The sequence below is a fragment of the Rattus norvegicus genome, chromosome 10, assembly GCF_036323735.1.
Source record: "Rattus norvegicus strain BN/NHsdMcwi chromosome 10, GRCr8, whole genome shotgun sequence".
NCBI classification, from domain to species: domain Eukaryota; kingdom Metazoa; phylum Chordata; class Mammalia; order Rodentia; family Muridae; genus Rattus; species Rattus norvegicus.
Window position 1 is genome coordinate 46427132 of NC_086028.1, and position 27712 is coordinate 46454843.

At 45.6% G+C, this 27712-nt stretch overlaps 1 protein-coding gene and 1 long non-coding RNA gene across 3 annotated transcripts; one reads left to right on the top strand and one right to left on the bottom strand.

The window, feature by feature from the left end:
• Positions 1-657: 657 nt before the first annotated feature.
• Positions 658-21318, bottom strand: Aldh3a2 (aldehyde dehydrogenase 3 family, member A2). Of its 2 annotated transcripts, XM_006246529.3 has the most exons (11): positions 20935-21318; positions 18934-19165; positions 18225-18310; positions 16165-16373; positions 13491-13608; positions 11297-11438; positions 7830-7996; positions 6495-6594; positions 4486-4721; positions 3514-3626; positions 1955-2074 (listed from the first exon to the last, which is right to left on the bottom strand). In XM_006246529.3, exons 1-10 carry the CDS (start codon positions 21316-21318, stop codon positions 3546-3548), a joined length of 1755 nt encoding a protein of 584 aa, XP_006246591.1. In that variant the 3' UTR covers positions 1955-2074; positions 3514-3545. The 2 variants fall into 2 exon arrangements, with proteins under 2 accessions (NP_113919.2, XP_006246591.1); NM_031731.2 differs by lacking the exon at positions 3514-3626 and having other exon boundaries at positions 658-2074; positions 20935-21204.
• Positions 19069-24874, top strand: LOC120095114 (uncharacterized). The gene is made up of 5 exons (XR_005490263.2): positions 19069-19639; positions 19837-21564; positions 22385-22571; positions 22920-23209; positions 24443-24874. It is a non-coding gene; the product is annotated as an uncharacterized LOC120095114 (long non-coding RNA).
• Positions 24875-27712: the final 2838 nt, after the last annotated feature.

The window sequence follows — 27712 nt, forward strand, 5'->3', positions numbered from 1 at the left end:
CTTGGCACACTTGGAGAAGTAAGTTGCGCAGAGTGTTGGTTCTGCTGTGACCAACTGGCTTTCCCATCTCTGACCCCGACTGTTCTTTGGAACATTAGCCTATCAGGAGTGAGACTCTAGAGAGGGCTGGTCTTATTCAAGGATATAAGTAAGATTTTAAATAAAACGACATTTCAAAGGCACTGATAATACTCCAGTTTGTCCTGGCAGCCTACCAGTCTTCGTGGAACTGTGAAAAGGGCCAGCAAGCTCTAGCACGGCAGCCCTGGGCACCCTGATGGCCTCAGGTGGGAAGCCTGGCCAGGCAGCCCTCCTCTGCCTCGGCTCACCCGGCTCAGACTGAGGAGTGTTTGCTCTGTGGTGGTCTGTCTTCCAGCCGTGCTATGGTGAGAACGGAGCAGCAAGGCCCAGCTTGCCTGGCCACACAGCCTCAAGATGGCACATGACACTGGTTCAGATTCTCGGAGCCTGTGACTGGTGGACAGCTCTAGGCTCAGTGGTGACACATGTGAGGTCTGAAGATTTCAGATGAAAAAGCATGACAGCCAAAATTAGCAAATACCACCCGAGGGATAGAAATGAAAAATGGATTCACAAAGAAACTGTGTCATATCCCCATATGTGACGTTGGAATTAATTAACACTCACCATTCACAATAAGGTATGGGATACATTTATTTTGAAGATTAGTAGAGTATGTAAATATTTTGGCCTAACTAGAAGCTGTGATTTATAATTTAACAACAGTGAGTGCAAGTTCAACATTGAAATTTTGTGCAAAATATTTTATGATTAGTCCATGACAATTGCTACATAAGCAACTATTTGCCAAATGGGCCAATGACTCGTTCTTGATACCTCATACAATACACTTCAGACAGCCTCAACGGTGGAACAGGTTACTCAGCAAACATGGTTGTACATACGCAAGTGACATTCTCATTGAGTGGGCAGTCTTAATTTGGATCCTGGGAAGGCAATGAGACCTCTGCAGCTTGGAGCTTCAGGCCTAACCAGGCCCTGGCAGCAGGGCCACACAGATCTCTCTGCCACATCCCTGTGTAGCCATGTTAGGGTCTGACAGAGAATGCTGCCCCGCTTGCTCAGGTGCGCTTCTGGCCATCCCATCGCTTCAGTGTGCCCCCTCAGCTCACGGTAGTCTCCAACAACCCTGCCCCATGAGTTCTGAAGCCTCATGTCTAATAACCCCCCTTTCACTACAGGAACAGCTCCATGCTAAGATCTGTAGGAATCTCTCTAAGATTTCAAAAGTAAATTTTTTTTGTGTTGTGCTGTGAAAATAAGCAGATTTATCCTGAAGACCTATATAACATTCAAATCGAGGGTCTCGAGGGGATTGTTATGGAGGAATAATAATGAGAGGGTCCCATTATGTTGCCTAGGTTGGCCTCAAACTCCCGGGCTCCGGAATCTTCTGCCCTCGGGCTCTGGAACAGCTGTGACTGCCAGACCCTCTGAAGGGCATTCACAAGTTGGCAAGCTCCTCAGTGTAGTTTAAGTCATCACAAAGGCACCGGGACAGTCATGACAGACTGTCACAATGTCACAAACAAGCATCTTCGGGTGACACACTATGAATGAGAAAGGATGTTTAGACTGAGAGCCGACTCCCGAAGGCCGGTCTCGAGCCACAATGGATGAGGCCGACAAATCCACCCGCCCAGGTTTAGTACCTCGGTCCCTAACAGGAACCTCAGCAATCAGAGGACAGCTGGAAAGCCTGGAGGGTGTTGACACCGGGTGGGCAGAGCTATGTCCTGGAGCAAAGAGCTGCGGGAGCAGTTGTCGAGTCTCCCTGACATCCCGCTGCCATGGACTAGGTGTCGCCCCTCCCAGTCTCCACCCTCTCAGCACCTGCACGGCTGACAAATGCTGGGATTTGGCTGAAGCACTGAGTTTCATCAGTGGTTTGTGGCAACAACTTAGGTTTGACTGCAGTTCACCTGTGAATTTCATTTCCTGGTTTGGGTACAATTTTAAAAGCATTGGTGTGTTAACCATTTGGCCGAGGGGTACTTCAGTAGAGGCTACAAGGAAGTCATCACAGCTGATCCTGAGGAGAAGAGAAAAGGATTTATGTTACTCTACTATGAAAAAAAAACCCACCCACACCCAGCCTTAGAACATAAGCCCAGGACTGAGACTCTCACAAACATTTTCTTCAGAGACTCTAAATTCATAATAGGGAAAAAAAGCTACGTGTTCCTAAAAGCCATAGCGCGGTTTCAACTGAAAATAAAGACTTCTGCTTTTCCTCAATAATGACAGTAAGACAGAGGGAGCGGACAGCACACTGTGCAAAACCACGAGGTATCAGCGAGGCACGCATTATCCCCGCGCTGTGGCAGGGAGTTCAAGTGTTGGCATGAAATCTAAAGCTGAGGAATCTAAGTCCAAGAGCTGCAAAAACGTTTTCAGACATTCAGACCTAAAGGAGCAACACAAGCTATGTTCTGAATCACTGTTAGAAATAAAATATGATTTGATACAAACAGGATAAAGGTCAGAGAAGAGAGCAAAGAGGCAGCAAAGAGGAAAAGCCAGACTCCATACTGGGTTAAAAGAGAAATGACTGCATTGGCCAATAGTGACGAGATGGGAAAAATTGAAATTGGCCTGGGAAACTGTAAACTCCTCCACACTCTGTAGGGAGGATCCAAGTAGGAGCTCAGGGAGAAAGGCTCTGCCAAAAATCTTACCTCAGTAGCCAAGCCGAGGATCAAGCCCCTGTGTCTCATTCCCACCAAAGACCCTGGCTAAGGGAGACCTGGCAGCCACACCCTTCCGGGAACTCGAGGCGACCTCATGTGGCGCACTGACAGCTGGGTGGGCCTTCCCGGGGACAAGGCAGGCTTCGGAAGCACTACCTCAGCCTGGTCCTCCGTGTCACCCTAGAGGTTAAGAAATTCTACCCCAACCAAAAGTATGCGCATTAGGCTAAGTGATCAATGTCAAATGAAATAGGCTCTCGACCAGAGACCCAGGCCTACCTCCAACCAGACTGCCTATCTCAAAAAGATGTAAAAGCGGAAAAACTCTGAACTGCCACAGTGAATTCCTAAGTGGTAGGGTTTAGTTTTAATTAAAATGAAACAACTAAGATTTTAAAAAAATAGTCTCAAATTATGAAACAAAAGTTAAACTCGTAAATAGTGATAGTGAACTGGCACTTCTCACACACTGCTGGACTGACGGAGGCACCCGCTCAACATGGCCACCCGCTTTTAGTCAGGATGCAGGCTTCGCCAGACCCAGCCAAGATGTTACTCCTATACATTTCTCTCAGATTACCAGGACCCAACCCCGTCCCTTTTAAATGATGCCTAAATTGAATTTTAACCCTGATTTGCTCTGAGCCAAGGTCCAATATATGCAAGTAAGTTAAACATCCTTTTGTCAGTAATCCCAAACCTTCAGCTACAGAAACAACCAAAACCAACAGAACCCAGCCTGGCCCACCTCACACACAGAAGGAAAATAGGAAGCGCCTACCTCACTCTCAAAGGACAGCTGAGGCCTGACCATCAGTGCTTACTGGACCAGCGCAGTCTCTGAACTATCAGAGAAGCCAACAGGGCTTTTCCCCTCCACAGAGCTTGGTATTTCTGAGAAAACCCAAACGATTTCAAATGCAGCTGTTATCACCAATCCACCAGTGGGGCAATAGTGTAAAATGATCGACTTTTCACATGTTAACCAAGATACATGATCTATAACATGGCGGCTGCACTAAATGCATGCGTATGCCGCTCATCCACGGTCACTCTTCACAGACACTGCCCCACATCTCCTTAGTTAGCTGTCTGAGGAAACCCTTCCCCACTCCACCCTGACATTCATTCTCACAGATTCCCTCCTTCACCCCAGAGATGCACAACTGCCTGGAGAAGGGGGCTATTACAAGGGTCTCTTTGCAAAGCCACCTCTGCGATGACCTGTGGCCCAAGACAGACTTTATCTAACAATTCACTACGGAGGAAAAATATGCCTAATAAAAACTACACCTCTTGCCTATTTCTTTCCACTACCACCATTCCTTACCACCATGATGATTTCATAGACGTTCAAGAACAAACTGAAACTGAACAGAGAAGACCGATACCCAGAGGGGCAGAGGGCTAACAGCTCAGGATCTTCCAGCAAGCTCCACAGTGTCTTAGACTCTCAAGAAAGTTGGTAAACTCCTGTAATAATTGTGACTCTTTTTGTAGGCCACTCAGCCTTGGTCAGAGCTACTGAACTTTGACCCTGCAGCTAAGACAGTCAGTAAACAGCTGTGTTTACAAAAGCAGGTAGTGGCCATCTGGCAGACTTTAGAAGCTGACTGACATAGCTAGAGCGGCCCCCAGAGAGGAGGAAGGACCAGAGGCAGGGTAACAGAGTGTCTCAACAGATGGTCTTACAGCAGCACCCAGACAGGAAGAACAGCCAGAGGACTGGTGCGTCAGGGAGAGAGGGACTCACCTTGACGATCACAGCTGCAACCGCAACCAAGCACACGAGAAGCAGCAGCTGCAGCCTTCCTTTGTTGAACTGTTTCAGCAGGAAGAATTTCGACCAGCTGACCTTGGACTCGCTGTTGGGAGGGTACCTGAGTTTGTTAACACTCTCTCCCTTTAACCCTTTTAACAAGCAGGGGCGCTGATGAGAAAAGGTATCGAAACTGTATTTGCCATGATAAGCCCCCATTCCACTGGCACCTGAAATAAATGGAGGAGAAGAATGAATTCCACTGTAGGGGTTTCCCATTTCAACCCAGACTGAGAAAGCCTGGCTGTGCTCTGCCTGAGGGGGAGACATTCAACTTCTTGGCCTTTCTTCCCAGAGATCCTTTCCCAACTTGGCTCCCAGTACACCCATCTGCCCTCTCAGCCAGGATGCAGGGCCAGGATCTGCATGCCTTCCGGGCTTGTGATGTCCTTTACACCAGAAGTGTGTTAAGAGTTTTGGGTGTTCTTTCCAGGACTCCCACCACAGCCCTGTGGCGGTCTGTACCTCCAACCCAGAGCTAGCCCATCTGCCTAAGGTCACATGGCTGCTAATGGAGGAAGCTAAAATGTGAGCCCAGGTTAGCCTGGTGCTAAATGCTGTGTGTGTGTTTCCCGTCAGTCCACATGACCTTATTTACCCATATCTCCTCTCACTTGCTTCCTCTAACTCCTTGAAGAGCAACTGAAAACGGGGTAACGAGGTTATACGGCTAAGTAAGAACAAGCGAGGAAACACTTCTGTCTTCCTGGAAGCTGCACTCGCATAGTCCACAATGCACACAACAGACAGCAGGTGAAACTAGCCTGCACGGTGGCAATGGACAATGATGGAAGGCACGCTGACTGAAAGCAGAGGACAGTTAGTTGGGGCCAGGCCACAGCTGAGCTACCAGTGTTCTCATTCAGAAACGCAAGACTGATTCACTGGAGAGACAATGAAACCAGAGGGAAACCCTGAGGACACTGAGGGAGGAGAGGGGCCAGCTAACACCACACCCATGGTAGGAAGGACCCAGAGGTAAGGACCAGACTACATCCACAGTGTTTCCCCAAGAACAAAATGCCTCTTGTCCATCCGCTAGAGAACAGGGGATTCTCATGCCTCAAACCAAGCAGTACTCAAGGAAAGGCTCTGCCCTTCCTCACAGAGGCTAGGGAGGAGGCTAGTGCATGTAGTCCTGACTACCCAGCTCAACATCACCTTGAGTAGAACACAAAGGGACATCAGGAAATACTGTTTCTGGCATTCTCAACTTTCTCTCACTGTACCTCACTTAAAATCAGGTATCTTACTAATCAATTTGAAACCAGATCCTTGGCCCTTCAGCCTCGTAAATCCTGGCAGCAAAGTTAAGGAAAGTAACTAGAAAAAGAAAGTCACCACAGCTGTGGTCTGACAATGAGGACAGAGAGTGACAGGATAGACAGTACTGGATAGGCCACTGGGAAATGACCCCAAGCCGGTGGCTGGAGGAGACACGGGGACATGTACAATAAACAGTGCCCAACTTTCAACAGCCTATACAAGAAATCCAGAAAACATGCTTCTAGCACATTTGTATTCCGAAGAAGGCCACTGTGGTCATTGGGTGGGTGGGTGGGGGGCATTCTCATAAGCTCCAGTGTCTGAATGCTTGGTCCCCATTAGTGGGACTGTTTGGGTAGGATTGGGAGGTGTGGCCTTGTTGGAATGGGTGTGGTCTTTTTGGAGGTATACTTCTGGGGCTGGTCTTTGAGGTTTCAAAAGCCCACTCCGGGTTGAGTCTGAGTCTCTTTGCCTGCAGCCTGCAGACCACATATGAGCTCTCTGCAACGGCTCCAGCGCTATGCCTGTCTACCTGCCTCCATGCTCCCTGCCAAGACAATGGAGTAATCCCCTGGAACTGTAAGCAAGCCCTTAATTAAATGCTTTATCTTTTAAACTGTCTTGGTCACGGTGTCCCGTGGCAGCAATAGAATAATAACTAAGACAGTCATACTTACCCACACCTCCAAAGGGCAAAGAATTAACAGTGAAGTGCATGATGACATCATTGCCTGTGACTCCACCACTGGATGTCTCATCAATCACCCGTTTGATGAGCTGAGGACAGACCAAAGGCACCCAGGTCAGACCTAAGGTCCTATCACTCCCGTGTCTTGGAGGGCACTCACTATGGGCTCTAAGGACATGCATCCTGGCTTTGTGTGTCGGTGCAAGCTCTTAAGTTCAGGGAGATACAAAATTCATGTCAAAAATTACTAAAAATATTGTATAAAATTATCTTTGAGTTATGTATATATTGTCTCATGAAACACAGAAGGAATCTGTGCTTAAACTTAGGTCCCAGCTCCAAGACAGCTCATAATTTATAGGGAAATATTCCAAAATCTGAAAAAATTTCTGTGAGTTCAAGGCCAGTCTGGTCTACAAACTGAATGCAGGACAGCCACGGCTCTGTTACACAGAGAAGCCATGTCTCAAACAAGACAAGACCGCCTCAATGACACTAAACAAACAAACGTCATCCCACTTAGGCACCAATAAGCCTTGAGAATTCATGGCGGATTTCAAATGGGATTTCCCCGTGACCACAGGGGAAGAACTCTCCACGCAGATGCATGTTGCTAGCAGACTTTACTGAACCGTGCACCTGTCTCATTTCAAGTATGTGTCGTCGTGAGAATTCACGGGCACTGGAAGCTCCTGAAACCACCGTGTCACGACAGCACCTCACCATCAGAAACTGCACATGGTGCCTGGCCAAGGAACTCCTCATACCGACCGGTTCCTTCGTCCCCTTTCTCATTTTCCATTTCTTCAGGAGGATCCTGAATCTACATGTCCACACGGAAGCCATCATCTGCTAAGAGCAGCCGTCACCTACTGACAGGAACGGCAGACCACACAGGAAGAGGCAGAGCTCCCTACCCGACCATCCGGGGCTGCCATTCTTTGGGGACCTGAAACCCGAGTCCTCAAAGACATTCCTGTGATGGTGCTAGAGGCCTCTGCCTTCCCCAGCCCATCTGAGCGGCTAGTGACGCCATCTGAGCCACAGGGATCTAGGGATCCCTGTCACAAAACACACTACATGCTTGTGCACGTAAGTCTTCTAATTATACTGAGGAGTTTGTTATTTAAAAACTCACTCCCCCTGTGGATTCGCCTCTAATCCTAGGGGATAAGGGCACAGTGAGAACCCAAGGCTTCTGTACCTAAGACAATAAACGATGAACAGTCGTTTGGCTAACTCTGACATACAGTAAACCACATATGTTTTATAGCAATAAAGAAATCTGATTCTTGAGAGTGAATTGTTCTCTGTAAAGCCTTACCTTATTGTTGTGAGAAAATATGTAGAGTGCCAGGGGCTTTTCGCGATCATTTATGAAATTTATGGCTTCCTCCACATTTTTCACAGACACTATTGGGAGAATTGGTCCAAAAATTTCTTCTTGCATCACCTTGGAGTTAGGGTCAACATCAGTGAGTATGGTTGGGGCTAAAGACAAACAGACGGGCAAACAAACAAATGACACAAATGGTCAAGCTGAAGACAAAGAAAGCAAGACTCCCGCCCCTCTTTACTCCACTGAGTCAACCCAGCCACCCACTGGGCACCCACTGGGCACCCACTGTACAGATCCTATCAGCACCTCCACCCAACAGGCCAGGGCTAGCTTTGAGTGACAGAGGCGGTGACTCCTCCCCAAATCTGCTTTCCAAATCCACTGTGGAGCTCAGGGAGGAGTCCTGCTTTAGACCACGCTAATCTCCACAGTTTCCTTCTTTTTGTCTCTGGTTGACCTAAAAGTGGGTCACACCGCAAGTTAAGGTGGGAGGAGCAGGATGGAAAAATTCTGTTTTTTCATGGCATTCACGACCGTGGAACCATCCAACCTGGGGGAAATCTATGAGTTCCCTGATTATTTCTATCCCTTTAAGATTTGTCTTAACAGCTGATAAGAAAGTTGAGTAGATTAATTTGGGGTCGGCTTCCTTGCCCACCACATGTCCTTGTATTTCTTTCATCATCTTGTGTGTTGGTTTTGGAAATTGTATTTAAGACACCCAGTAAGAGCCGATGCCAGGGCTCAGGGAGTAAAGGTGCTCACCACTGAGCCTATGCATTTAACTTAAATCCCTAAAGCTCACACGGAGGAGAGAATGCCTCCCTCAAGTTGTACCCTGACTGATACATATATGCTAGTTTTCATGGCAGCTTGATTTAGTTGCGAAGAGGAGGCTTGGCTGAGAAGACACCTCCATCAGACTGCCTGCAGGCAAATCTCTTGATTAGTGATTGATGTGGACAGGCCCAGCACACAGGCCATTACACCACCTTGGGCAGGTAATCCAAGGATGTTTAGGAAATCAGACTGTGCAAGCCACGAGGAGCAGGCCAGCGAGCAGGGGTTCTCCCTGGCCTCTGCTTAGGTTCCTGCTTCTGGGTTCTGCCTTTCGTGCCTTCCCTTGGGGATGGAGAATGACTCAAGAGTGACTAGGAGAGAGAAACCCTTTCCTCCTCAAGTTGCTTTTGGTAATAATGCTTTATTTCAGCAACAGAAATACAACTAAGATAGGAATTGGTGGTAGGACCACGGGCTACTGCAATGACAGACTTGGAGGTCTGTTTTTGGAGAATTATGGAAGAAGTTTGCACTAGAAAAGCCATTGAGTGCTCAAAGTTCACAAGCTGTTGTGTGAACTTGGAAGGCCATGTTGAGAGCAGTATAGACAGAGGTCTAGCTTGTGGAGTTTCAGAGGGACGTTTTGAAGAGTTCCTTAAAAACAATAAATATCAGGGCCATTCAATGTTTTGAATTAAAATCTGAAGTCTGGTGAGTTGGGGCTGAAGAATCAGCTATGAGTAAGAAGAGACCAACCGACATCAGTGAGGAGTAATCTTCTAGGACATGGTTCCTTAGGGTTAGGACAGAAGCTCCATTCAAGAGGTGGCCGAGGCTATACCTTGTGCTGGCAGCTGAACTTGGTATTGTGTAAGAGAGTCCCAGGTGGTACTGGATTTGAAGCCATGACAGGCCCACGAGGAGCAGCTAAAACTTAGAACCAACTTGAGAGGCCATTGGTACAAGTGTAGCCTCAGTTGCAGTAGAAGTTCCAGGATTAAAGAGGTCATGGAGAAAGGCTGAGGCTTGGTACCATATGCTGGTGAACCCCAGGGTTTTGGAGAAGCCAGTACCAGGGAAGGACCACCAAGCACAGCGGCGGCTGTGGAGTGGAGCCAGCCTATGAGATCCTATGAGACAACTGTGTTGTGCTGTGAATGGCAGAGCTGGAGAAGTGGGGCTGTCTAAGGCCTTTGGGGCCCTGAGGATGATATGTGGGTCCCAGAAATCTGACACTGAGCTTTACACTGTAGACTTTGGTTTTGTTCTGACTTCATTATAACCGTACCCTGGTTCTTCCCCCTCGAGTAGAAAGAATGTGATTTGTTTTGATTTTTACAGAAATCCACAGTTAGGAGACCTTGGATATGTTGGAGAAGCTTTACAATTTTAGAAAGACTAGAGTTTTAGAGAAATTCTGGATATCTAATGAGACTGAAGTTAAAGTGTTTGAATTTTTAAGGACCATGGGACTTTTAAAAGTTGGAATGTCTTATATCATAATGTTGATATTAATATGAGATCTTGGGGACTAACCAGGAGGGAAAGGTTATGGCTTAATGAGGAGAGAGGGACAGAGGGACAGAGGGGGTAGGGGGAGAGAGAGACAGAGAGTATAAATCAAATTGACAAGTGGTCAAAAGTGTTAGTTTTATGTCACTGAACACAAACTAGAGTCATTTGGGAAGAGAAAACTGCTAACTGAGAAGATGTCCCTATCAAACTGATATGTGGACAAGCAAGCCTATGAAGTATTTTCTTGGTTAATGATTGCTGTGGGAGAGCCCAGAACACTTTGGGTGGTATCAATCCCAGGCAGATGGTCCTAACTTGTCTAAGAAAGCAGGCTGAGCAAGCCACAGGGAGCAGGCTAGTAAGCAGCACCCTCCATGGCCTCTGCTTTAGTTCCTGTTCCAGGTTCCTGCCTTGAGTCCGGCCCTGAGTCCCCTCAGTGATGGACTATGAGCTGAGAGTTGTAGGATGAAATAAACCCTTTTCTCCTCAAGCTGCTTTGAGTTGTGGTGCTTTATTACAGCATTGGAACATTAAGTTACTATGGCACCTGTATGTGTATACACACATATACACACACAAAGTAAGTAGAATGAAAAAATCAAGATAAACAAATTAAATTCAATGTAACAAGGGCTAGGGATACAGCCCAGTGGTAGATTACCTGTGCAGCATGTGTGGGGCCCTAGGTTTACATAAGATGAAATTTGAAGTAATACACATTCATGGCAAAAGGCAAAATACACAAAGAATAAAAAGGAGCAAAGATCAAGAAGAGCTCCTCAGTGCACCATCTCTGGAAGGGTTTGGTGCTATTTAATTGTGGGGTTCTGAGCCACTTTCTCATCTACCACTGGGGATAATTATGTAAAATTCCCCTCTGCTTCTCATGAAAGTAACAAGATCACCTTAAAGGTGCATGCATACATACATTTTAGAAAGTACACTAAAAGCAATATTTACAGCTTGTGTAGGGTCAGTAAATGTTGGTTAAAATGCCAGATTGCGGGGTTGGGGATTTAGCTCAGTGGTAGAGCGCTTGCCTAGCGAGCGCAAGGCCCTGGGTTCGGTCCCCAGCGCCGAAAAAAAAAGAAAGAAAAAAAAAAGAAAAAAAATGCCAGATTGCTATCTCCCACAGGAAAAGGTGATTTTTCCTTTACCTATGTAGCGTGTAGCTTCATCAGTCTCCCCACCAAAAGCTATTTTCTGTCCTTCAAGCAAACTTTTTATCCTCTTAAAGTGACGAAGGTTGATGATCCTTTCATAATCAGGAGAAGCTTTTACATTTTCCCCATAAAAGTCCTATGAAAAAACAACAGGAGTTACTTTGTGACAAGACCCATACGACTATTTCTTTAATAAGCTAAAAATCTACTGGTGTTTAAAAACTGATCTGGCTCATGTCCTCGCCAAATCCAACACCCACTCCTTAAATAATTTAGTACTAGTTCAGTAGCAGTAACTTCAAGCTTTTAGACAAGTTGAGCATTAACACATAAGGTAGACATTACACATGCACACTCTAACACACTCTCTCTCTCTCTCTCTCTCTCTCTCTCTCTCTCTCTCTCACACACACACACACACACACACACACACACACACACACACACACACACACCCTCCTGCCTGCACTTTTCCTGTTTCAGGTTCCTGGAGATCTCCCAGTCTCCTCACAGCCTGTCCTGGGGGAAGCGGAACGGATGTCAGGGAGAGGCCATTTGTTTGCCCATCAGTTGGTCTCTCCCAGAAGTTAAGCTGGGCAGTTGCTGCAGAGCCTCTTTGGTCTTCAAACCCTAAATAGTTACTCTCTTCTAGCTTTTACCTGAGAAGTTTGCTAGGCTTTGTTGTTTCCTTGGTTTTGTCTTCTCTGTACTGGTATTTTCACCAGTCACTGATAACAGTAAAACTACTCAATGTATCAAGATACAGCCATGTTAAATTACCAAGGGAAACAACTCAACGAGGATAACCAGTATTTGTCATATAAAACAAACACAAAACTACGGACTTGTGCAAAGCTCAACAGCCTTGGGAAAGTTCTGAACCTACTGTAGAATCACAACAGGTCTCACCCACTAACCAACCTAGAACAACTCAAAGGTCTGGGTGGCAGGGATCACCCAGGGAGCCTGTTAAAATGCATGTCCTGTCCGAGGCAGGCCAAGGCCACCAACACAGCCAGGTTTACAGGATAACTGAATGGCGGAGTAACAGGCTGGAGGTAGGGAGCCACACCAGAGCAATGCCAGTCCCTAGGATAACGGCTAGAGACTTACTGTCAAGTGGCTCCCTCGTTATTCCAACGTGTCACAGCACGAACTCCTCAAGGGTAGGAAGAGGGGCCCTTGATCCTCTGGAAGTTACCATCATACTCAATAAAGCTCAGTTCTAATCCCCGACTACGTTCAGACTTTCAGGGACCTTGACCCACTCTTCTGCCCACAGCCCCCGATCCAGACAGCTTTGACACTCTCCCTGTCTGACTCCTCAGACCCCTCAGTCTCACCGACCCCATCTCTCTCCAGGTCTCACTGTCTCTTCACACATTACACTTCGCTACTATTCTCCACCCTTTCTGGTGATCAGTTCGCAAACAGCTCACCTCAGCGAGGTGACTTAGCACTCTTCATACCCGGGCCAAACACTCTCTAACAATGAAAACCTCATGTCTCCTTCAAATCTTGGCTTAGTTCACAGAACACAGTCTTCGCAGGTTCCCTTGTGTGCCCTAGAGGATGGATAACCCCTCTATAGCAGCTGTGCTCAACCTGTGGGTGCTGACCCCCTTGGGAGCTGAACGACCCTTTCAGAGGGGTGCATATCAGATATCCTGTGTACCACATATTTACAATTCCTAACAGCAGCAAAATTACAGTTACGAATAGCAATAAAAGATAATTTTATGGTTGGGGTCAAACATGAGTTAGTGTATTAAAGGGTCACAGCATTAGGAAGGTTGGGACCACAGCTCTACAGGGTGTACTTTAAGTAGGCATTTACTTCAAATACTGCCGTCTGGTCCTCTACACACAAGACAATGATAACCTTCATCAGCAAGAACCAATAAGGGCTTTCTTCAAGTGATTTAGAAACATTCTCTCAAAGCCGCAGACAACATGGACTTTTAAGTATATGCCTCCACTAATCGTCAACGAATCAACCTGATTTAAGTGGACCTGCACCAGCTCAGCCTCGACCCCTGCAGACACAGAGTGTTTTCAACTGGCCAGTAAGATTATGCAGTCACATATGCTACTGGGATTGTCTGGGTTGGGGATAGAAGTGAACAGAGATGCTGTCTGTAAATACTTCACTTGGCGTTCACCTTACTGAAATCAGTGGGACACAGACCTTCACCGTATCCTTAATCTTCTGTACGATTTGATCCTGGAGGGAGGCTTCACACAGGATATAGTCAGGAGCAATACAGGTCTGACCACAATTCATGTACTTTCCCCAGGTTATCCGTCTGAGGAGAAAACGAAACAAAACAGAATACCTATATAATTCACTCTTTTTCTTTCTTTCTTTTTTTTTTTTTTAACATATACGAGTGACCTGTCTTCATGCATACCAGAAGAGGGAATCAGATTCCATTAAAGATGGCTGTGACCAGGGGCTGGGGATTTAGCTCAGTGGTAGAGCGCTTACCTAGGAAGCGCAAGGCCCTGGGTTCGGTCCCCAGCTCCGAAAAAAAAGAACCAAAAAAAAAGATGGCTGTGACCTACCATGTAGGTGTTGGGAATTGAACTCAGGACCTCTGGAAGAGCAGCTTCTTAACCACATAAGAGTACTCTTACCTGCTGAGCCGCCTTCCCATTGTTTCTGTTTTAATGTTTTCCCATGTCTTAGTTACTTTACACGCTGCCTTGACAAAACATCTGACAAAGGCAACTTAAAGGAGGGGAGCTGGCTTTGGCTCACAGTTGAAGGGTACTAGGTCAGGGCAGGGAGTCATGGTGGCAGGAGCTTGATGTCTGGTCACGTGGCACCCACAGCCACGAAGGAGAGAGTGGCCAATGCTTATGCTCAGTTTGACTTTTCTTTCACCCATAACCCCAGACTTAGGGTGGGCCTCCCACTTCAATTAACCTGATCTAGAGAATCCCTCACAAAGCCCAGAGATTTGTCTTCACTATGATTCTAAATGCCATCAAGTTGACAGCCAAGGTTAAACATCATGCCAGCGGATATGGCTCTGGATACTTAATAATTGTTGAAAACAGAATAAATAAAAACATGAGCTGTAGATCATTTAGTTGCAACTTAGATGCATTTTCAGATTTCTTTTCCGTTTTGTGTGTGCGCATGCGTATACATGGAAGCACGCATGCTAGTGTGTGTGTGTGTGTGTGTGTGTGTGTGTGCAGGCCGGACTCCTTCCACCTTGCTGAGGCATGATCTCTCCTGTTTCTGCTGCTCTGCTTGCTGCATACCTGAGGCCTCCCATCTACTCAGAAATCTGGCTTTTTTAAAACATGGGCTCCAGGTATCAAACTCAGATGGTCGGGTTTGTGCATCAAGTACGTTTACCCACCAAACCATCTCACCAGCCTTTAGAATACATTTTCAACTGAGGTAGAATATTCTAAGTAGCAAGAAAATGAGTCTGCCTAACAAGCTGTAAAGACTCGGCCTGCAGGGAAAGAGAGCGGCCTCCCAACACTCCTTCCTTACTCCGGACAGTGAGCACAGATCGGGTTCTGGCTCTCCACAGTGCCTACAGCACTGCCGGTGAGCTGTGCAGGTACAGCCGGCACAGCCAGCATCCTCTACCAGGCTCCTCTTCGTAGACCCCCTTCCCCTTCCTACGAACAGACAAAGCCCTAGCACAAAGCCTAGCACTCACCACTGGTCTCTTTTTTCAGATGCTATGTTCTATTTAAAGAGGCCAATCAGCAACCCTGACCCAACCCCCTACCTCCTCCTCGGTGCTGCGGCTCTAAAGGAGAGAAAACCATACCACCCAGAGCACAGAGGCAGTCATTTCCGGGTGTCAGACGTAATTTAGTGAAGAGGGACTGAACTCTTAATTTCTGGTTTGTAGGGGGTGGTTCTGATGCTTTGACGGGAATCATTTAGAGAGGTTATAGAGTACAAGGCATGGTTTTCAGATGGTGTTACAGGCTGAAATCTAAACATAATTCAGGGATAGAATTTTAACTCTTTAAGTTAGGAAGGATGGTAGAGCACTTTATCTAACTGACAAACATGGTGGATATCATACTTCATAATTTACATGATTGTTATGGTTTTGTTCAATTTGTGTCTGATAGAAGAGGTGTTTTTTGTTTTGTTTTGTTTTGCTTTAAATTGGACAGAAAAGGTGAGATGTAGTGGGTGCTTTGGATGCTTTGATCGGGAATCTGCATGTGAACGATAAAGTTCCTGTTCCTCAATTGGTTCTTGATGGATCAATAAAGATACCCATGGCCAGTGGCTGGTTGGAAGGGGTGGGACTTCCCAGTTTTCTGCAGGCAGGACAAGCTATACTGGTTCCCAGCTATTCAAAATTTTGTCATAGTGTTTTGTTCGCAAAGGATCTCAGCAGAGAAGTGAACACCCTTTCAACTGAGACTTTGAACACTTTGCTAATCACTGGACCCTTTGGACTATCTCATCAAGCAGCAAGACATTAGAATTCCTTGCCACAGGCTCAGAGTGTAGCTTAATGTGGAGGACAGGCTTACCACAGTAAGGCCCCGGATTCAATCCCAACACTGGGGGTGGGGGTGGGGATGGGAGAAGCAACACTGGGCAGACTTTCTTGCCAGGTTTATCCATAAGAATATTTCCAAACTTCCTAAGGAAAACGCCATGCTGGCAGGACCTGTGTGTGGCTTCCTCCTCCAGCAGTGGCATCGGAAGAGAGTTTGAGAGGCTCCGGTTATTCCTGAGCACACCAACCACCAAAGTCTGGTGAGCCTTGACTCTCCAAGTCATGACGCTCAAGTGTGAAGGGAAATAAGCCATTATCGAAACTTCCACCTGCTGGGAAAAGCCTCAGGAACAGAGCCAGCCCCACCTGCAAGCAACGTCCAGGTCACAGTCTCTGTCAATGTAGCATGGGCTTTTGCCCCCGAGCTCCAGGGTCACAGGGGTCAGGTGCTTGGCAGCAGCCTCCATGACAATTTTTCCAACTGCGGTGTTTCCTGTGTAGAGAATGTGATCAAACCGCTGCCTCAGAAGCTCTGTGGTTTCTTCAACGCCGCCATTAACAATCATGTACAGGTCCTCAAAGAGAGAGAAACAGATTCTTGCTTTGTCAAATTAATCTTATTGCCTCGCATCAGCGATTTTTGCCCGAAGGAATTAGTAGCCCTCAGCAAAACCAAAAGATCAAAATCACCTCCTGAGAGGAGCCAATCAGGATCCGAGAGGAATGGAGGACAACGTGTCTGCTGGCATCCAGGAACCACCAAGCTACACAAGACTGAGAGTCTGGTATTTCTTTTACGTGAGCTTGTCAGTGGAAGCACAACAGAGAGCTAATGCACTGGGGTAATGTGTAAGATGAGGGGAGGATGCTCTGAGGGGATTTTGTTGCTGTTTCCTTCTGTTCTGCACAGTGTCCAGAGCCTTGTACACCTCCTGATGCATCTCCAGCAGCGAGCCATCCCTGTGCTCCGTCCATGACACGGGGAAGGCAGGGCTAAGCCTACAGTGAATGAGTCCCTATCTGCTGAATGAACAGGATGAACTCGGAGCATCCGATCTGAGGAGCTTAGTTCTGAAGCAGATCTGGATTAGATGCATGCTCTGCCACTCACTAGCATTAGTGACTTTAAACACTCTCTGGGCTTGTTACTGGGAAAAGTCCCATGTCACATAATGTCTATTCCGTGCCCGGTATATGCACTATGCCTCCCTTAGGTAGGTAACTCTGAGAGAAAATACTTGGAGTGATAACAGCATGGGGGGAAAAGTAATGAATGACCAAGGGCAAACAGCAAGGAAAGCAAGAGATGTACGAAGGCATCTAAGCTGCCTGATGGGTGAGCCGGCAACCTCTGCTTCTCATCTGATCTCTTGTCCATTAGCAGGCTAATTAGATCTTACTCGCTTTGTAGTTCAACAGACCAGTGTAGTGTAAGTTTCAGTTTTTCCACGCCTTACTCCATAGGTAAACTGGCAGATGGAGACCTTAACCCTGTATCTTCTAGTTCCAAGTCCTACTTGATCTATGACACTTCTAAATCTTCCATTTTATCCTTCTGCATTGGATAACCATGCTAGAGAACAGAACTGTTCTGGGAGCTATGAGAACGGTGCTAAGGACAGAACAAAACTACTAAGAACTGAAGTCGGTCACAGGGAAATTACCAATTAATAAACAGAATACAAACCAGGGGTTTTAAAGTTGCCTTTTGATGAGAGCTAAGTGGATAACATCCCCTGCAGAACTGCACTCAGGACCCCATAGTCAGAATACAGCCAGCTTCCTCTCTAGAGAACAGGACTTCTGAATTTGATCCCCTACCCAAAAGCTGGGGGGTAGCACACCCCCTAGCCAGCCTTTGATGCTCTCAGTACCCGCATGTTAACTAGGGGTGCTGGTTCAGGAAGGCACTTGCTTTCAGGCCTTTAAAAAGCAGAAGTGCTGGGCTGGGGATTTAGCTCAGTGGTAGAGCGCTTACCTAGGAAGCGCAAGGCCCTGGGTTCGGTCCCCAGCTCCGAAAAAAAGAACCAAAAAAAAAAAAAAAAAAAGCAGAAGTGCTCATGTAATAACACACTGATTGTTCGGTTAGGAAAGAAGAAAGTGATCAAAACATGCTAGCTTCTCTCTCCTTAACTATTTCACTAAATGAACAATGTCTGAAATGGTATCCTCAAGTGCTGGACGGTAGGAGGAGATAGGAGATATGTATAAAGCCACAGGCCAGATACACTGTCCTGAGCAAGGACAGTTGTTGGGTCATTCTACTGGGTATTTTGGAGCCTGGCTTCCTTTTATTAAGTCAACTGTTGTGGACTTAAGGAAACCACACTGATCCCCAGCCAGCAATGACATCCAATCGCACAAGAATCGTACCTGTGTTTTCTACCATACACAGGTGTGTTGAAGACGAATCAAGATATTCTTACCTGGTCTAAATACTGAGGGAGGAGTTCAGCCAAGATCTTAGCCGTGTTTTCACTGAGTTCCGAGGGCTTAACAATGGCAGCATTTCCTAAATGAATCGAATAGCACAATAACATCATCCAGGACTTGAGTAACTTTATTAGTTACACCATGTAAACCTGCCCCACCGCAGATCTCCTGCTCTCTTTCATGTTTTCCTTCCCAAGAGCTAACCCGTTAGCTTTCAGCATCTCCGGGTCACTCACAACAGGCTCTGCCAGCTATGTCAGGCTATGTCAACACAAGTTGTTGATCTGGAGCTTCCAAATGAAGAAATCAATCTGTTGGGATTTACTATACACTCTAGCTAGTGTTACACCCAATACCTTTATTTAAATAAAGAACCTGGTCAGACTTTGATTTCAGATGGGTTTGTCTAAAGACAAAGCCAGTAAACTAAAACCACATTAGAATATGGATGCCTGACTCTAAAGTCTTGGGACTACAGACTCATCAGCAGCCGTTGACTCTCACAGACTCCTGCCCTAGGTACTTCGGTAGTCACAGAAAACCTCAACTTCTCCTCAGCATTCATAAATGTTAAGTACACAAATGAATTCTCAATAGATTGATGCTGCCAACCAAGGCAAGCCACTAAAGTAAGTGTATTTAACTAGACACCTACAACCAATGTGACAAAAATATAACCCTCTACAAAGCAAGGCACCAGACCTGCAGCAATGGCTCCCACCAGTGGCTGCAGGGTCAGAACAAAAGGATAGTTCCAAGCTCCAATAATCAGCACGACTCCCAGAGGCTCTGGCTGAACATAGGCCTCGTCCATCATGGTAAGCAGGTTCTTCTTCGCTGGCCGAGCAGAGGCCAATTCAGGAAGATTCCCCAGCATGAAGTCAATCTCCCCAAGGATGGTAATGACTTCATGACTGTATGCATTGAGTTCACTCTGGGAAAGAAAATCAGTTACACTTACACAAACGGTACAGTATACTTGGCTTAGGACAGTGGTTCTCAACCTGTGGACTGTGACTCTTACAGGGGTCGCATATCAGAGAGTTTACACTGTGATTCCTAACAGTAGCAAAATTACAGTTATGAAGAGGCAATGAAAATAATTTTATGTTTGGAGGTCACCACAACTGGATTCAGAGTGGCAGCAGTAGAAGGTTGAGAACCACTGACTTGGGATGTCACAAAGCTCAGACCAGTTGCAGTGACAACTGGTATTACTAGACACCACCCCCACCCCCGGTTTGATATCAGATATATATATATATATGTATATATATACATATATATATATATATTTAATCTCCAAGTTCTCAATACCGCACACCCTGGATACTCTGATGGCTCTTCCTCTCCAATATATTCAGTGCCTCTAAATTCTCCACTATCGATCCAAACCTTTTAAAATAAGGTTAGGGGCTAGGGAGATGGCTCAGTGGTTAAGAGCACTGACTGCTCTTCCAGAGGTCCTGAGTTCAAATCCCAGCAACCACATGGTGGCTCACAACCATCTGTAGTGAGATCTCATGCCCTCTTCTGGTGTGTCTGAACACAGCTACAGTGTACTTATATATAATAAATAAATCTTTAAAAAAAAAATAAAATAAGGTTAAAATTATCTCTTTCACCATCACCTCCCAATTTATAACAGCCTGCCGCAGTCACAATTTAGGTGCCATGGCAACTTTGCTTTTGAGCTGCATCTTAATACTTCATTCTTAACGCATACAACCACAGTCACATTTTTATCTGCACATGTTCTATTTTGCAACCAGATTTGAAATTCTGGACTTACTGTATGTCTTCAGGAATCCTACGTATGTACAAACACACAAACTATCTGATGTTTGAAGAATGGATGACTCATAGGGTTTAATATTCATTACCCTATCTTTGTTTACTATCACAGCCCCTCTTTACCAAAAGTACTCTGAAGAAAGCTTTCTAGCTTCTACTACAACTACTGTTACCGTTTTTTGAAACGGTCTTTGATTACAAACCTGAAAATATTGGTCTTACCATACCTGAAATACAGATAGAAAGTAAAAAGTAGAAACAATATTACTAGAGAGTACAGGAGCCTACAGGTGTGCCCCAAACACTGCTTAAAATCAAAGCTTGCGTCTAAAGAGGCTATATGGTTTCACCTGGGACCTCATTAGAACTCTCAGACACTGTCTCCCACGGACTAAATCAAGATTTGTATTTTAACAGGTCCCCAGGGTGATTGTCAGTATACTAGAGTTCAAGGATATATATGATTAATGATACACAAGGCCATGAGGGAAATTATGGGTGCTGAAGATTATTAGGAAATAATAACACTGTCAACAAAAAGAAACCATTTTTAAAACGTTATTAAATAAGACGGGGGAGTGAAATAGCTGAACTGTACCAAGCAGACAAACTACTGACACAGACTATCCAAAGTTAATTGCACATTGTAAGGAAAGAGACTAAAAATGCAGCAGAAAAGGGCAAGGCTATACAGAGCATTTACAGGCGAGAAACTGCCGGCCGCCAAGTAAAGCATGCACTTCAATATGAGTGCAAATACAACAGTTTGGGCTCTAAGTGGGGCTGGAGAGTCCAGAATCCAGGATAACTCTGCTTCCTCTTTACTGCTGGATAAACAAAACCGAACAACCTGCTACAGAACAAGAATAAGGTAGCGCACCGGGCCCCTCCCAGCCCGTGGACGCTCACTTTGCTCAGGTCTGCTGCGATGGCTGCCAAGATGTCCTTCTCTCGCTCTTGCACCATCCTCCGGAGGGCCTCGAGCTGCTGCAGTCGGAAACGCAGCGGCCGCGATCGGCCGGACCGGAACGTCTGGCGAAGTCGTTGGACCTGTCGCTCCATGGCGGGGCCTGAGGAGAACGCCGAGCGAGGCAGGTGAAGCAGCACAATACCGGTAAGGCACTGCTCGGGATGACGCCACAGTTCACTGCTTCTCGGGACAGCTGGCTTCCATCCGCCTACTGGCCCAGACCAAACCCTTGTGTGGACCAAACCCCAGCGCTCCGCCGCTAACGACAAAGTGCGTACCCATTGGCTGGGCCGCTGCACAAGACCACGAGGCCACGCCCCCATACCACTAACCGAGCCTTCCGATTGCTGCTCCGGGGCGGGGGTGTGTAGGTGCAGTTTTTGGCACGCAAAGACGCGGAAGAATTGTTCTGGCTTCAGAAAAGAGCCCAGCGTCCTCTAGGAAGAGGAACTGAGGCCCCGAGGTGCTCACCAGGCCGGAAGCAACCTCCCTTCGCCTAGGGCGCCTCAGATTCAGAGGCAAAGTCGCTGGCTGTGACTGGGGTGGGCTGGATGACGCGCACGAAGAAGGTGGATCCATTGTACACACACAAGCATTGTCATATCCCACACCGATTTTTAATCCTCTTTAATGCGTATCTTCCGAGGTTCTCCAAATCTCCTCTCTAGACTAATTAGCCCCATCTGGGGCTGCTCAGCAATGGCGGTCATTTAGTGTTGTCCTTCCCGTCTTCTGGAAACATTTCCGTTTCCCTCCCTTGGCATTCACTAGGTTTTCCTTCTCTGGATTTTCTCCCTTTTCTGACCTATTAAAGTTCAAATGTCTGGGACTATGTTGTCTCTGCTCAGTCACTCATCTGACTCTACCAGCAGTGAGCAGAGAAGGTTCTCACCCACTTTTTCCTCTGGTCACCAAGGACACATTTAAATACCGATCTCTATTTACACTTATATATCTTACAGTTAATTTCATAAGAATTTTTTATTATTCTTCACCAAACAATTCATACTTCCTACACTGTTCCCTGTTTCTTTGACCTTATCTTCAGAATATATGTTGAATCCAATAATCAATGGTTCGAACCATAATGTTTATCTACTGTATATAGCAATAGTATCCTAATGGGCTCCTTACTTGATTGCCTGGAGACTATGGCTTTGTTACTTCTTAGCTCTGTACTTACCGTTTTATACTCTGTACTTCAGGGGCCCAGAGTAGGTTCTCCTCTCTGCTTGGCCTCCCAGAAGTTCTGCCAGAGGAAGGAAGGAGGAAGGACTAAGGGAGGAAGGGCAGACTACCAGGAAACTAAAAATTTCCGTTTCTCCATGGATTTGTTACATGCTGGCATTTCTATCAGGAAAGAAAAGATAAGTGTATTTCTGCCTCTAGGAATTTCTTGGACAAGGTGGCTCCTAGGGTAGACTGAGGATGACAGCCATGGTGTCTCCAAATGGCACAGAAGTGGGCAGTCCTGCCAAGAGATCCAGCTGAGAATCACCTGAGCAGCTTCTAATCTTTGAGACCGACCACCCCATGCTTCCTTCTGATGAAATCCCTGAAATCCCTCCTGCATGAAGTAAGTGGGTGGGTTTCTCTTTCCAGGGGTGGGTTTGACTAATTTCCATTCAGCTGTCACTGATACTTTCACAATGTACGACGACCTGATTAGTCCCTCGAGCAAAACTCTCCAGCAGTTTCCTGCCACTTGCAGAATAAATTTCAAAGCCTGTATAACCCTCTATAAGCGCTGTATGTCCTGGCCTTTGGATGTGCCTCTTCTTGTAGGATTGGCCCACTTGATGAGTTTTAACCACAATGGCTTCCTTGCTGTTCACTGAACACTCGGGCACATTCCTATCCCAGGACTTTTTGGCACCCTGTGTCCTTTGTCTGGAGTGTTCACCTAACTTTCTCAATTCTGCAGCTTTCACAAAAGCCTGTGAGTTGAGGCTTATCTGAGGTGATTCTTGGTGAAGCAAGACAATTGGCAAGGCTGCCTCACTCCACCTCAGCTTCGCTCTTGCTAAAGCAAGTCAGAACAAACAGCACAGCATTCTGTTTGAAGGTTTCATGGTTGAAGCTGGTGGACTGCAGCTGAGAAAGTGTGAGAGGAGCAGGCTTTGAATGTTACAAAACAAATCAGGACCCTGCACCCTCAAACTCAGAATCACCTGTGCAGAGCAAGCCATGTGCAGAGCAAGCCAGCGGCCGAAGGTCGGTATCTAGCATTGTGTAGCAATGTTTAAATTAGCTCTAAGTTCACCTTGGGACTGTGCTTGGTTATCTTTTTTTTTTTTTTATCTGATCTGACAGTGACCAATTTTAAGCTCTTGAGTTAATAAGCATTGTATGAGCATGGGTTATATAAGATAAATTGAGGCATAGGTTGTGCTGTGAACTAAGAAATAAAAGTCATAGAACTCTAGTGTGAACTAAAACAGGACTCCATATCATCTTAAAGCAACAGGCTGCTGCCGTTCCTGAGAATGAAACTGAGGGTTTCCTTAAGACTGTACCAGCATGGCAATGCACACCCTTATTCCCAGCATTCAGGAGTCAGAGGCAGGTGGCTCTCTGTGATTTCAAGGCCAGCCTGGTTTGCATAGAGAGTTCAGGGCAGCCAATGTTACATAGTTAGACCTTGTCCAGAGAACAAAGGAACGGAATATTGACTCTTCGTTGTCCCTTGAATATTTTCTTTATTGGAGAAATCAATTGTCCTGGGGTTTTTATTACAGTGACAAAACACTGTGACCAAAGGCAACTTGGAGTGGAAAGGGTTTATTTCAGCTTAAAATTCCACATCAAGGACCATCACTTAGGAAAGACAGGAAGCTAGAGGCAGGAGCTGATGTGGAGCCGTGAAGGAGTTTGCTTACTGGCTCGTTCCACATGGCTTGCCCAGCCTGCCTTCTTATAGCAGCCAGGAGAGTGGCACTTCCCACAGTGAGCGGGGGTCCCCCTCAGAGCCTCTTCAAGAGGGAAATCTATCCTGAGTACAGCAACTACTTCAGCCATGGGCCAGTGACCCAAACCTGACCAGAAGGAAGCTCTCCTTGGAACTTTGTCATGATTCTCATGAAAGAGGTAAGAAGCGCAGTGCATGCTGTGGTGCTGTGGATTATTTTTGACAACCAAAGGAAACCAAGTCCCTGAGAATAAAGTTGACTCAGCAGAAAGCAGAACTCAGAGGCAACGTCTCTTAAGACTGTACTGAATAAACAAACTTGAAGCCTATTTTCCTGCATTCATAATTTCATGAGCTAATACATTTCCAAGTCCTGGTTTGAATTGCAGCTGCCAGAAGAGTTCACTTGTGTTCACACAGATTCAGGGGCACTGGGGTGCAGTTTCTTATCCTGTCCTCTTGAAAATGCCACTTTGTAGCATAAAAAGAAATTTCCTTTAATTAATATTCTCTCCCTGTCCCTTTTTCTCTCTGTCTAGTCTCCCGTCCTTCCTCCTGCCCTGAAGCCCTGGGCTCGAGCGGTCCTCCAGAGGCTGAGGACAGCGCATACATGACAGGCTTCCTCACTCCTTAGTGATGGGCACAGGACGGACCCCATGATGTTTTATTAATCTCAGGCTGGAATTTCAGCATTCTCTAATTTGGAAATGAAGCTGCCAACTATTAACTATTCATTTTGGCTCTTCTCCAGCAAACATCATGCCAGGGGAACGTATATTAAACCAAGGCAGGGCTGGAGAGATGGCTCAGTGGTTAAGAGCACTGACTGCTCTTCCAGAGATCCTGAATTCAAATCCCAGCAACCACGTGGCGGCTCAAAACCATCTGTAATGGAATCCTTTCCTTGTGTGTTGAAGACAGTGACAGTGTACTCATAAAATAAATAAACAATAAAAAAATGTTTAAACCAAGGCAGTCTTCTCTAATAGGCTGCTAGGATTTTGTTTCTGCTTTACTTGGACAAAACATAGAAAGCAGCCCCTTAAGCTTAGACTCTAAGCTCCATTTTAATCATCATCAGGGTGGAGATTGATGTTTGCCCACTAGTGAGTTTCATTGCACAGCAATCACGCAAACTCATTAATAACATTTTAATTGATAAAAATTTTGTGTGAACATAGACATTTGGAGAAAATACGTAAACTATGAAAATTAAAATTTCTCCTCTCACATGTAAATGGAAACATTTTAGTATATTTTATCCTAGCATTATCTTCTGTTATTTACAGATGTAAGGTCATACACAATGTTTTTGTAATTTCCTTCCCCAAGTATTTGTTAAAGATGTGGATTTTAATAATTATGTCTAACGATTTCTTGTGTCACATGTTTGCTGCTTCCCAAGGAGTGGGCGCTGAATTGCTTCTATCTTATTTTGTTTTGTTAGTGCTTCTCTTTTGAAAAAATAATGAAGTGAGCATCCTATATTTATGAATGAGTAACATTTCTGGGCCCTTCCTTAGGACCACGTAGTGTGTAAGCTGTAACTGTATCTATACTTATGAATGAGTAATGTTTCTGGGCCCTTCCTTAGGACCACACAGTGTGTAAGCTGTAACTGTATCTATATTTATGAATGAGTAATGTTTCTGGGCCCTTCCTTAGGACCACCGTAGTGTGTAAGCTGTAACTGTATCTATATTTATGAATGAGTAACGTTTCTGGGCCCTTCCTTAGGACCACCATAGTGTGTAAGCTGTAACTGTAGCTACACTGCAGAGACCGTTTTGATTTTGTTTAATTTGTAAGAGTGAATGTGAGACCATCAGTCTAGCATAAAAACTATGTCTCCTGTGTTGGTTTAAAGGCCCTGTTTGTTTACTGTTTATGGACCCATTGGCTGCTCAGTTTGCCCCTGCATCACTAAAAAAGTAGTGTGTTTTATGTCTGGAATCCGTAGGCTCTGCACTTTGGAGGCACAATCATTATAAACAGAGCATCAGGATTCCGGCCTGTATAAGCCTCTGTGGATTGACCTATGAGCTCTCTGGTGTGTCAAGCTAGCGTTGAGATGGATGGATGGTTTTCAGGAGAAGTGTTTATTTATTTAAATTTTTTCAAGATAGGGTCTCGCCAATAGCAGCTGTCCTGGAACTCACTCTGTAGACCAGGCTGTCCTGGAACTCACAGAAATCCTCCTACCTCTGTCTCTAAGTCCTGGGACTAAAGGTGTACACCAACATGTCCAGTTTAGGACAGGGATCTTAATAAAGAGACATGAAATTGAGATTGGGTGTATAAACTTTCACCTCCTAACCTTTGATCGCCTTTTCTGTTTCATAACCCTTTGAGCTTGCCTAATCAAAATAGATTATTTTCTTATCTTCAATTTGATTTGTTCAGAGACTAAATCATGTGGTAGATTACATTGACTGTAAACTACTCATTTTATGACTGTACCTTAAACGCCTTTCCCTTAAACATTAATCTCCAGACTAGTGAACGCAAAGGAAGATCCCACTGAAGGCAACTTACTCAGCTCCTTATGCCTACACTTCCAACCCATATGCACCAGGCTTTCCAGAAAACAAGTCTTACTATACAAGCATGCTATAGCCAAGAACACAGTTTGAAGACAGTATGAGCATCAGAAACATTCAAATACAGCAGAGCCTATGGAACTATCAGACCAGAAATTTAAAATAATTGACTAACATGCTAAAGGGATAACATTAAAACATTATGTATGAGTAAGGTAAACATACAGATGAAAACATTTTTAAGATCTATTTTTATTTTTAATTATGTGTATATATGTTTCTGCATATCTAAATGTACATGTAAATGCATTCGACCCACAGAGACCAGAAGGTGTCAGACCCCTTGGACCTGGAGATGCAGGTAATTGTGAGCCACTGGACCCGGGTGCTAGGAATCAAACTTAGGTCCCTTGCAGAAGCAATATGCACTCTCCCCCCAGCCCCACCCCGAGCTGAGGACCGAACCTAGGGCTTTGCACTTGCTAGGCAAGCGTTCTACCACCGATTCCCAGCAATATGCACTCTTAACTGCTTAGACATCTCTCCAACCCCCAGATGAAAGCGCTGAAGAGCCCAGTGTGGCAACACCAGTAATTGGAAGGCTAGAGCAGAAAGATTGTGAGTTCTAGGACAGCCTAGGATACATAGTAACACCCTGTCTTGAGACAGGAAAAAAATAAAAATTGTAAAATGCATTTGGTCCTTTAACAGATTGGACCCAGTTATAATGTTAAGAGACTGCCATTAGCAGATTCCCCCAAGGAAAAGTACAGAATGGAAAAACAAGAAATAAGAAGGACGTGGCAGCCCTGGGCGCACATACACTTCAGGAGACACAAAAAACCAACAGCAAAAGGAACAATATCCAAAAACTGAGGGACTAGCACCAAAGCTATAAAACAACTCAATACCGAGCAGAGGGGAAAGTGTCTGAAACACTCATGAGGATTTTCAAACAGTAACTACGAACACACAGCCACAGATTGAGGAAACTCTCCCACAGCGCATATTCAGATGGCAGGAGATGCAAAGACACGAACAAAACACAATAGGAAAATCAGAGAACAAATGCTGCTATGGAAGAACAGTGACGTCAAACTGTTAAGAAATCATAAGAGCAAGACAAGAGTGGAACAGCACATTTCAATCACTGAAAGGAGAAAAAGTTCTTTGAAATGACGAAAAAAGAAACAACTTTCACTGTGTTCTGGCTGGTTTCATGTCAACCTGACACACGCCAAAGTCATCTGAGGGAACATCAGTTAAGAA